The 11349-nt window shown below is 42.6% G+C and overlaps 1 protein-coding gene across 1 annotated transcript; it reads left to right on the forward strand.

Annotated features, from left to right (window-relative positions):
* Positions 1-58: 58 nt before the first annotated feature.
* LOC127616727 (coiled-coil domain-containing protein 13-like) lies at positions 59-8984 on the forward strand. The gene is made up of 11 exons (XM_052088524.1): positions 59-228; positions 1693-1835; positions 1897-2039; positions 2112-2192; positions 4037-4150; positions 4217-4321; positions 5207-5356; positions 5427-5594; positions 6407-6616; positions 6689-6768; positions 8223-8984. Exons 1-11 carry the CDS (start codon positions 194-196, stop codon positions 8257-8259), a joined length of 1266 nt encoding a protein of 421 aa, XP_051944484.1. The 5' UTR covers positions 59-193; the 3' UTR covers positions 8260-8984.
* The last annotated feature ends 2365 nt before the right edge of the window (positions 8985-11349 follow it).

Below are 11349 nucleotides of genomic sequence, written 5' to 3' on the forward strand. Positions count from 1 at the left end.
GTGATACTAATGCTTTTGCGCAACAAAGGCTGACATTTCTGCGAGTAAGCGGTAATGCCTTTTCGCGCAACGAAAGCGAACTAGGAGTGGCCATGAACACTTGCTCTATCCAACTGGGCGCTTTTCCCCCGGAAACAATTTAATTATAAATAACAAACGGACAGCGATTTGGGACACTTTCCTGCAAGACACAATGCAAAATCCTACTTCCTACTGGGAGAACGAAAAGTGAGTTTAACATGACTTTTCCAATAAAATTATTTTTTTTCCAAACGTAAATAACACTACATTCATCTCGTCTGTCGGTGTTAGCGTTAAAACAGCTAATTTGCCAGCTACGGAAAGTTTTTAGAGTTAATGTTATGAAGGGGGAAAAACACTTACTTCAGAACAACTTTTTACACATTTAATAAGTGAATGATCAAGCTATCGATATATTTCGCTTTTTCTCACAATGACAATAACTACAATTATCTGCAGGAGACAGCAAGAATTTAGATTAGAACACCCATCCATCCATTTCCCGACCGCCCTACTCTCAGAAGGGTCGCGGGCATGATTGTTGCCAGCCAATCGCAGGGCACATATAGACAAGCAACTACCATTCACACTCACAATCACACTTTGGGACAATTTAGAGCAGGCATGTCCAAAGTCCGGCCCGCGGGCCAGATCCGGCCCGCGGTCGAATTTCATCCGGCCCTCGGCCCCCGTCATAAAATCAGTGCCGTCTGGCCCGCAGGTTGGGCGTAATGGAACACGTGTTGCATTGACTGAGGTCTCGTAGACTGGTGAGTGATGTTACATAGAGTACTGCTTCCCTCTAGTGGCTAAATGAGTAATAGCATTCACTAAATGAGTACAGGTAATAGCATTTAGACACTAGAGGGCATCACTCACGAGTTAACAAGACATCACTCCGTGTTTATATTGACTGATATGTCATATTTCAAATTCCTGTTTCAAATGAACCAAAAGAAATTCTTAAGATTGTTGAAATTAAAATAAAAATGGAAATGTGAAACAGACTGGCTTACTAAAATTTGTTGAACAATATTGTTGTTCAATGTAAAGAATGTCAGCCACGGTCGGCCCCCCGACATTTTACCACATAAAATCTGGCCCCCTTGGCAAAAAGTTTGGACACCCCTGATTTAGAGTGATCAATTCATTTAACCCGCATGTGAGAACATGCAAATTTCACACAGGAAAGTTACAAGAACTTCAACATAAATTTGACACATTTTTCAACACAATTATTAACTTATATTGATTGATTGACGGCCTCGTGGTCGACTGGTTAGCGCGTCGGCCACATGATGCAGAGCTGCAATGTTCAATTCCGGCTCCGACCGTGTTACTGCAGATGGTTGTTTATCAATGTGTACCCTGGGATTGGCTGGCAACCGGTTCAGGGTCTCCCCCACCTATGGCCTGAAGACAGCTGGGATAGGCTACAGCATGCCCTGAGACCCTTGTGAAGATAAGCACATCAGAAAATTAATGGATGATTAATGTTTTCTTTCTAAATGTCACAAATACCAAAATTTATTGATGAGCCAGGCCACACAAATGTTTATTTACATATTCACAGTCACAGTATCCACAATAATGCTGAGAAAAACAAAACAAAACAACAGCAGTGATTTCAATCTGTTCATTTTTCATTGTCAATGATTGTGTTTCTATAAGACAGCAGCAGGAGAGCTGGTTGAACCAACTGAGAGAGATGAGGGATGAAAACGACTGTCTGATAAAACTGCTCACTGAAAAGGACATTGAAATCAAACTCATGAAGAAGAAACTGGATGATGAGCGAGTGCTGGCCTTGGCAGGTATGTTTGTTCTGAATTAAGTATGTTGTATCTGAATTGAAAACAAAATGTGTTATTTTAGGTGCGACGGGCATAGCAGGCGATGTGGCCGCCGTCAAGATTGTGGCGTTGTCCAAGAAGAACCGAGAGTTGACATCTGAAGTAGAGCGAGAGAGGTCTAAATCCAAACAAAATAGCAATAGAATCAAGGAGCTTGATAAACAGGTTGGGCTTGATGTCATTTAATGGATTTATGTCAATACTCTGATTTTATTTTTGCTCTACTTCTTACTCCAGCTGCAAGCTGCTCTGCTCTCGCTATCAGGACAAAAGACTGATGCCACAATGCAGAGGCAAAACTCATTGAAAGACTATGGGGTAAGTTTCTTTGGGTGCTAACCATACATAACCTGTCTCCTTATTTGAAATCAACGGTCTCAAACTCGGGCCTTAAACTGAACAGTGATTTCAAACTCAATCGGCAAATTGGTGCCGTTGTTAAATCCAGCTTCTTTCACCTTAGACAGCTGGCCAAAATAAAACTTTTCCTCTCACATGAACACTTTGAGACAGTAATCCATGCCTTTGTCACATCCCGGCTCGATTACTGTAATGCCCTGTACTTTGGAGTCAGCCAGTCCTCCATTAAGCGCCTTCAGCTGGTCCAGAATGCAGCTGCTCTCCTCTTGACTGGTACTCGTAAGAGGGAGCATATAACTCCTACTCTGGCATCCCTTCATTGGCTCCCCATTCATTTTAGAGTTATTTTCAAGATCCTCCTCTTTGTTTTCAAATCTCTAAATAATCTCGCGCCACCTTACCTCTCTGAGCTCATCCGCCCCTACACACCTGCCCGGCGCCTCAGGTCTCTGGATCAGTCTTTGTTAGAAGTACCAAGAACTAAATTGAGGCTCAGAGGGGATTGAACCTTTTCTGTTGCTGGTCCCTCTCTCTGGAATGACCTCCCACTGAACATTCGGCAAGCCTCCTCGCTGCCCATCTTTAAAGCCCTCCTCAAAACACACTTGTATTCTTTGGCGTTCGACTCAGCATGATTTTACTGCTTGGTGCTTTCTACCGCCTTTATTACCATTTCGTCTTACTGTTTATTGTGTATGTTAAATCGCTCCATGTACAGCACTTTGTATGCAGCGATGGCTGTTTGAAAGTGCTCTATAAATACTGTTGACTTGACTTGACTTGATATACAATGAGAACTCTGGAGTATATGCCCTTGAGGTCATAATATCCATCCATCCATCCATTTTCTGACCCTGAACACTTTTGAACGCGCAGTCACTTTTCCATGATGCCACTGTCATGTCTTTTTAAATGTCCTTTTTGCATTTTTACAGTAACACTAATTTTTACAGCAGCCCGGTAGTCCAGTGGTTAGCACGTCGGCTTCACAGTGCAGAGGTACCGGGTTCGACTCCAGCTCCGGCCTCTCTGTGTGGAGTTTGCATGTTCTCCCCAGGCCTGCGTGGGTTTTCTCCGGGTGGTCCGGTATCCTCCCACATTCCAAAAACATGCGTGGCAGGCTGATTGAACACTCAAAATTGTCCTTAGGTGTGAGTGTGAGCGTGGATGGTTGTTCGTCTCTGTGTGCCCGTTGATTGGCTGGCAACCGATTCAGCGTGTCCCCCGCCTACTGCCCGAAGACGGCTGGGATAGGCTCCAGCACCCCCCGCGACCCTAGTGAGGATCAAGCGGTTCGGAAAATGGATGGATGGATATATATATAGAGAGAGAGAGAGAGATGTGTGTGTGTGTGTGTGTGTGTGTGTGTGTGTGCGCATGTGCATATGTGAACTTCAGTAAACATATATAAAATAGAATTTGTATTTGTAATTTTAAGTATTCTATTTACCTTTTTTAATATGTATTTATGAATGCATGTTATTTACAATTTTATAGCTGATTTATTTTTTTTTACACAATACGTTGTTTTTTTAAAAATAAAACCCATTTTGTCTTTCTAATATTTTCAATGGGAAAATGTTTTTCCAAGAATTTCCTAAGAATAATGTATTATTCGTACACACACACACACACACACACACGCACGCACACACACACACACACACACACACACACACACACACACACACACACACACACACACACCTAGCAATTCTAATCTACCTTGTTGTTGTTGTTTTTTTTTTGTGTAATCATATCATCCTAACTAGACCGATTGATTGCTTTGTCCGTGAAACCAGGACAATCCGGCGATGAAGTCTCTGAAGGACAAATTATCTTCCGCCCAGCTCAAAGTCATCGAGCATCGCAATCAAATTCAGTTTCTGAAGCAAGAATTGAAATTGGCTCAGAAGGTACAAAACATTTCACCTATTGTGATCGCCAAACATCCTAATGTGGCATTAATCACTTTGTTCCAGGTTCTCGTGAGTGAGGTTGGGGAAGACGCCAACATTCAGCAATTACTAAGCTGTGCGGGAAGCTTTCGAGGACGTGCGCAGCAGATACTGGCTCTTCAATCAAGGGTAAAGCGTGGAACATACAAAATGATTTTAAACATCTTAAATGATGCGCAAATGGTTGTTTGTCGATTTGTGGCCTGCGACTGGTTGGCAACCAGTTCAGGGTATACCCTGGCTACTGCCTGAAGACAGCCGGGATAGGCTCCAGCACACCCTGTGGCCCTCTTGAGGATAAGCGGATTACAAAATGGATGGATGGAAGGATGGAAGGATGGATTGATGATCAAATATGAGAAAACCCACACTTGATTTGCATGTCCTTACAACACAACACACAATCGTAACATTTTATGCCGCAGTATTAAGACTGACCTGTGAGAGGCAGCATTGTCCCACAGGGCATCAAGACTGCTGAACAATACACAGAAGGAAAAAAAAATGGAAGAAGCTAGGCTAACTGTTAGCTCGTCCAGTACCTTGGGCTACATTCCAGAAAAGTGGGAAGATGGAAAATTCCCACCAAACACTATAGGATAATCCCTCAGGATAATTTTTATACACAACTGATAATCAGACCATTGATTTTAAGAGAGTAAATACTGCATGCTCCAATTTGTCCCGATTTTCTGTTGGTCTGGACTCCACTAACAAAGTCCTACACTGATGTCTGTGACTTAGCCAAACTCTGTGTTGACCACACACATCAGAATTTGCCATTGAACAAGTACGATATTTACCATTGTCAGACCCATGTCTCAACGGGGAAAATGCTCAAGTTACACAGTACCACTCTTTAGATAGAGAAATGACACAAATGATTCCAAGACTACAGACAAAATGTGTGAAGTCAGGTGAGGCAAAGGCGATCTGAACCGTGTAGTGTGTGTGTGTGTGTGTGTGTGTGTGTGTGTGTGTGTGTGTGTGTGTGTGTGTGTGTGTGTGTGACAGGTGCGTGACCTTGAGCAGCAGCTGAAGAAGGCGATGACGCAAGGGTCCAACGCTCATAGCGTGCAAGAGGAACCTTCTAAAACTTCAACTCAGGGCAGAAACATCAGCTTCATCCGCACAATGGAGAAGGAGAAGAAGGAAGCATTTGAGGTATGTTAACAATACAAGTGTGTTATTGCTTTGTGAAACCCCTGCCCTGATATTTTTAAATTTTCTCAAGAGAATATCTGCAAGCTATGAAGCTCTTCAGAAAGAACACGAAGACATGAAAAAGAAACTGGAAGCCTCCAGGGCTAGGATCAAATGTCTGTCTGAGGAAAAGGCTGCTCAGATATCCGCTGCATTGGTTAAAAGTAAACACGACGACGAGCTGGTGGAAGCTCTGCTGGTAAGGCATTAACACGGGGGTGGCATGCTTGGGGCTCGTGGGCACTAAGAGGCCCCGCAAAAGCCTTTGGTACGGCCTCTCATGCAATTCGAAAAAGAAAGCCCCAGAGCGTATTAAAAAAGAAATACAATACAATACATGCTGATTTGTAAGGATAATGCTCAGAATAGTTCATCATTTAAGTGCTGTCCAACAACAACAACAACATCTAAAAATGAATTGAATTAAGATAAGATAAGAAATAAAGGATATCTTATAAAGGATATAAGATATCCCAACAACAACAAAATTAAACTGAATATTAAGATTTGTAATGTATCCACCCTTCCCTTATCTGAAGTGCTTATCCTCACGACGGTCGTCTTCGGGCAGCAGGCAGGGTGCACCCTCAACTGGTTGCCAGTAAGATACATGCTTTTAGTTGGATAGTAATGTGTTCCTATACTAAAAGGTTGTGATGTAGTTGTAATCTTAAATTAACATCAACTCATCCCCTACCCCCTCCAAATTTATTTGTATCTTTAACCTTTTGGGGAAGGGATTGGGTTTTTAACCCTTTCATGCACCCTGTAACCTGATAAGATGATAATGTGTCCACTGTAGTAACCGCAGTTCCTGAAATGGTTCATTTTCCTTATGTTTAAAAAAAGTTGTATCTGAGTTTTTACATTTTAAAATAAAATCAAAACTAAGTTATAAAATAAAATGATGTCCAAGTGAAAGCTGTCTCAACGGTACAGCGCAGGTAATTGCTTCACTAGTTTTTGAATAATCACACTGCTTCAGTGTGATGTGTCTGTTTTCCACCGCAGAAGGAGAAGGCTCAGATGCAGGAGATGCTGAATCAGCTCAGCAAACAACTGGAGGTGCAGAACGCGCCGGCCCAGCCGAACCCGGCCCCGCCGCTGAGCAGCGAACTCTTCATGCAGACCACACTCATCCAGAACTTGTACCAAGTGGTCGCCGACAAAGAGGACACCATCAAGGAGTTAGAGGAAAAAATACAGCAGTTCTCACTCAAGGTGACAAAAAATATCAAGCCAGATGAGAAAAAATATCGAGACCGAGGTGTTCACTGTTTGCAACTTTTACAGGATGTACAAACTCAGGCCAGCATCAACATCAGTAAACTTTCTCCTGAAGAGGGCGTTACAGACAACAAAACATCTCCACGGTACGTACCCTGCAATGCAACTTTTTCAAGCACTCTTCTAAAATGGCTTCAAGATCTTTTTTTTCCCCCTTTTAAATGTATTCCTTACTTTGGAATAGAAATATGCAATTTGTTTTTTATAGCCCCTACAATGAAAAAGTAATCATTTTGGCCCTTTTGCTCAAGTCACTGTAAGAACATTGATTTTTTTACCTCAATATTTTTTAAACATCTGGTGAAATAAAGGAAATTGAATAGAATGTATTTTAATCAGTGGTGCGCCAATCACAAGTTTCCTTCTGATCCTGATTTTCGACAATCCCGAATTTAGTTTCATAACCAAACGTGTTTTATTGTTCATTGAACAATATCTTTGAAACAATGCAAACAGGTTGGTTTAACTTCACATCAAGTATTTCTCTCAAAAATAATGAAAAGCCTATAAGTAGTCTCATGGCAGAAGAAGACTGACAGACTTTTTTCCAAAAAAAAAAGAAAGGGATGAAATCGGACAAGATCAGTTTTATTGGGATCGGCTGATCACCGATCCCCAAAAACTAAGAAAATCGGTAGCAGTCCAGATCCCAGCCAATTGATTGGTGGACCCCTAATTTTTATTTATCTATTTGCAGGAATTTTATGTTTTTTTAAAATATGTTTTTAAATCAAATAAAAACATGACTATCACATGGGCATAATTTTCAGCCCTTTTGCTATGAGATATAAATCTAGCTCAGGTGCATCTTGTTTCCATGCATCATTTCTTTAGTGAGGCTTTTTTGTGTCTTGTCTTTTATTCCATGCTATTATTTGAAACAAATTTATCTAAAAACTACAATGCACGTTTAGCATTATCGGGCATCTTCATATACTATAATTTCAGCCACATATTTTAATGACTTAAATTTTGGAAATGAACAATTTAAAGTTGAAAACATATTCTCTACTACAGCTCCAATCTTGTAAATATTGGAGTTTTTCCCTTCAAAAATCGGACTAAATTCTCAAATAACAAATAACTTCTTGACTTCTACTTCAATGTTTTTCTTCAACATATGGTTCCTCTTGAAACTCTGACATCAGTCTCATAAAATGTGCACCTTTAAACACATATTCAGCCTTATTAATGTAAATGATGACACTGCTTTGTCAAAAATATACATACATAATTTTCTGACTGTAATTGAAAATAATAGGCAATTCAATGAAGGCTGGCAATTTTTTTTCTCCCTAAAAGATGACTTCATAATTTTTCTTGGAATACTATCACTTGAATCTCGAAAAAGTCAAAACTTTTTGCTTAAACCCTTTCAGGGACAGCGGTCACTACAGGGGGCATCTTACCATGTTATCAGGTCACAGGGTGCCTGAAAGGGTTTATCTTGTAGTGCGTGTGTTCTTTTAGTTCTTTGTACTCCTTTATACTCAGGTGTACCTAATGAGGTGGCTTAAACTCCTCTTGTCTTTCTCCTCAGTTCTGCCTTTGCTGTCAACGGGCCATGGTATTTGTAGACATTTTCATCATCAGAAGAACCTCCGTGAGCAACAGCTATGAACAACAGTGGACCAACCACAGCAACTGAGATGAAGAGTCCCACCGCTTATAATGACATTCTATGGACTCGTCCGTGGGTGAAATTTTGCGGAACCCGAATAGGTATTCGCTTGCAGAACATGGGCAGCAGCGTGACAGTGGTGTTCGAGGAGAGTAATTGGATTGCTGGAGCGTGGTAAGATGGAGATGTGGCGTTTTACTCCCTGTTTCCCCTTCCACCTTGACATCCTTCTTCACGACCGAGGCCCTGACGTATCAGGTACGAGTAAGTGGGGGTCGTGCTTATTCAGCTATTCGTAGTAAGGGCGTGCTGAAGATGCTAATGTCGCTTTGGAGATGGCGGCTGGTCGTCGAGCTGGAGGAAAAGGGAACCGCCGAGGGCATCGCTTGGTGGCAGTGACCTCTCAGCTTTAACACTGACGTGATGTGACAAGTCGAGCGCGGCTTCCTGTAGGCTCTGTGACTTGGCGCAACTTGGCCTTGCTGCTCCTGGTCGCGTTCTTACCTTCTCATGCCACATGTGACGAACTGCAGCCGGCGGTAACAGGCTCCTCTCCCTCCCTCCCTTTCTCTTCGTCTTTTACTCCTTTTACTTCCACCACTCGACCGTGCCCTTCTTATGCCGTTTTGAAGCCCTACGAAGGTCGACTGTGATGGTTCTTTCCTTGGGTGCCCTCTGCGAAAACACATGACCTGACATGCATCATCCAAACCAGAATTCATTGCAGTCTGAATTTGACCGCCAAAGTTCCAAAACACAAATCATGCGCAAGTTTTTATTGTTACGGAGAGACCATGGAATCTAAATAAAAGTGTCTGACCAACACTTTGAGTCCCGCTGTAAGGAAATGTATTTTTTTAAATATGTAATTTTGCTTTGAATTGTCATTGAATAATGCCTTGTGGAAACATTCATGCAGATGTAGGAGCTGTATCTGTGAAGGTCATGATTCCTTACATGACTTTGTGGACCCTTGTTATTTTAAGTGAAGGTTGCCAGAATGTTGTAAATAAATACATTGAAAAAATAAAGTAGAATTCAGGAACTATGTATCTCTAAGAGTGATGACCCATCAGAGTGTTTGGCCGTTGTGTCTGCTCTTTGCTGCCTCTAAACCCAAAAGGCCACGTTGAATGTCGCGAGGCTAACCTTTACAAACGGCAGCCCAAATGTGTATTCAAGAAAACACAGATTCAGACTCCCAGGCTCCTTCCAAAGCTAGGCACTCATGCTCAGGTGAAGCGAGAGTGTCCAACTTTCATTCTCTGGTCGGCACATAAAGAAAAAAAAACAGGTTGCAAGCACTGCTTGACCTTCATCTTTGATCTATTAAGCACCGTAAAACCAAGCTACTACTGATACTGTTGTGGGGTTTTTTTTTGTGTGTATGTGCAGTATGCTTTTGAAAAGCTCTTCTATCACAGCTTTCTATAAAACGTGAGATGGCTCATGTGTCCCACTAGAAATGTTCCTCCCATGGTTAACGTTTTAATATTTTAATCTGACAGAAAGGACTATTTCACTATTTCAGATGATAAAATTATTTGTAGTTGCCACAAAGAGGTCGCGGCTGTTGCAACCATCTCAAGTCAAGTCATGTCTTACCGCCATACTTCACTGCCCTTCTGCCATCAAACCAAAACCGTGATGTATGCGGCTACCTGGATCATCGCACAACCCAAACAACTGCAGATTAGTTCAACATGGAAAAAGTGTTTTGTTTCCGTCTCCAAAGTGTGACATTAACACTTTCAGGGACAGAGGTTACCACGGTGGACAGCTTATCATGTTACCAGGTTACAGTGTGCATGAAATGGTTAAAAGCAACACAGAAAACAACCCGTAGGGTCGCCGTGCCGTCTCAGCCTTGTCGGCAGCACTACAGTTTTGCAGGCGAAGTCTTGAAATTCAGTGCCTGCATTGCGACCTGGTGACGGTATTAATCATACATTTGCCGGAGCATAATTTGCAGTTAACTATCTTCACACGGCTCATTTCTCTCCAGAAAATGTATGGTGTGTAGTATCACTTTTATGAGTGCCGACTACCAGTATCTAGATCGGAGCATCGCTACTATTTTTAGTTTGCTGCAGATGGGCCGCAGTTTGAACACCCCTGCTGTTGAGCATCTACATCTTGGCCTCAGTGCCCCCTACATTCAAAGTTGGTTGCTTCCAACCTTGCCAAAAGGATTTCAACAGCAACCACCGCCCCCCTCTTCACCCTCATGCACGGTCAATTTAGTGCACGTCTTCAAAATACCGCACTGGTTCTTCCAGGGCTCGGTGGGAGATTGGCAGTTCGGCTTCGGAACGTGGCGAGAGAGAGAGAAAAGGCCCATCCATCCGTTCTCTTCCCCGCTTATCCTCACGAGGCCGCAAGACAAAAATGTCAAGGCGCCCCATGAATCCGGCCCTTGTGCGTGACAAACGAGGCCTGTGTTTGTGCGTCGAAAGCCGAGCGTCCCCCGGTGCATAACCCGCTTTGCTCGGCTGCAGGTTATCACTCACTGTTGCCAGCGGAGATAGCGCGATGTTTCTTTACCGGCGAGCGTCCTGCTGGCGTGCCTTGCCAAATATGTATCGAGAGTAGCAATGTGCGTCAGAAAAGATGTTGATGGAGCAAATAGTTGACATGGTCCAGGGAAAATGTTTAACTAAATACTTGTTTTTGTTGGGAGGATGGCGTATGCTGTCAAATAAATCAACGTGCCACAAATCAGTCACTGGTCAGCTATTACAAAGTATTGTCAAGGTTTCACACTGGAACCTTTATGGGTAAAGCGTTTTGCCAATAGGACTGTTGGCACGTCTGTCAAACAGTTAGTTGGTCCACAGTTCAAATTTTGGCTCAGGTGCTCCTGTTGGGTGGATTGTACTGAGCAGGCAGGACAGAAACAAATCTTTGGTCCAGTTGCTGGCCTGATTGTTCTAAGGTTCCAGGGTCAAACCTCTGATCCGCCCATCCTTTGTTTGTGGAGTTCATGCATGTTCTTCTAGTAGCCCAGCTTATCCCATGTTGTGCAGGATTGCTTTTTGGTCACTAT

This window comes from Hippocampus zosterae, chromosome 15, assembly GCF_025434085.1.
Source record: "Hippocampus zosterae strain Florida chromosome 15, ASM2543408v3, whole genome shotgun sequence".
NCBI lineage: Eukaryota > Metazoa > Chordata > Actinopteri > Syngnathiformes > Syngnathidae > Hippocampus > Hippocampus zosterae.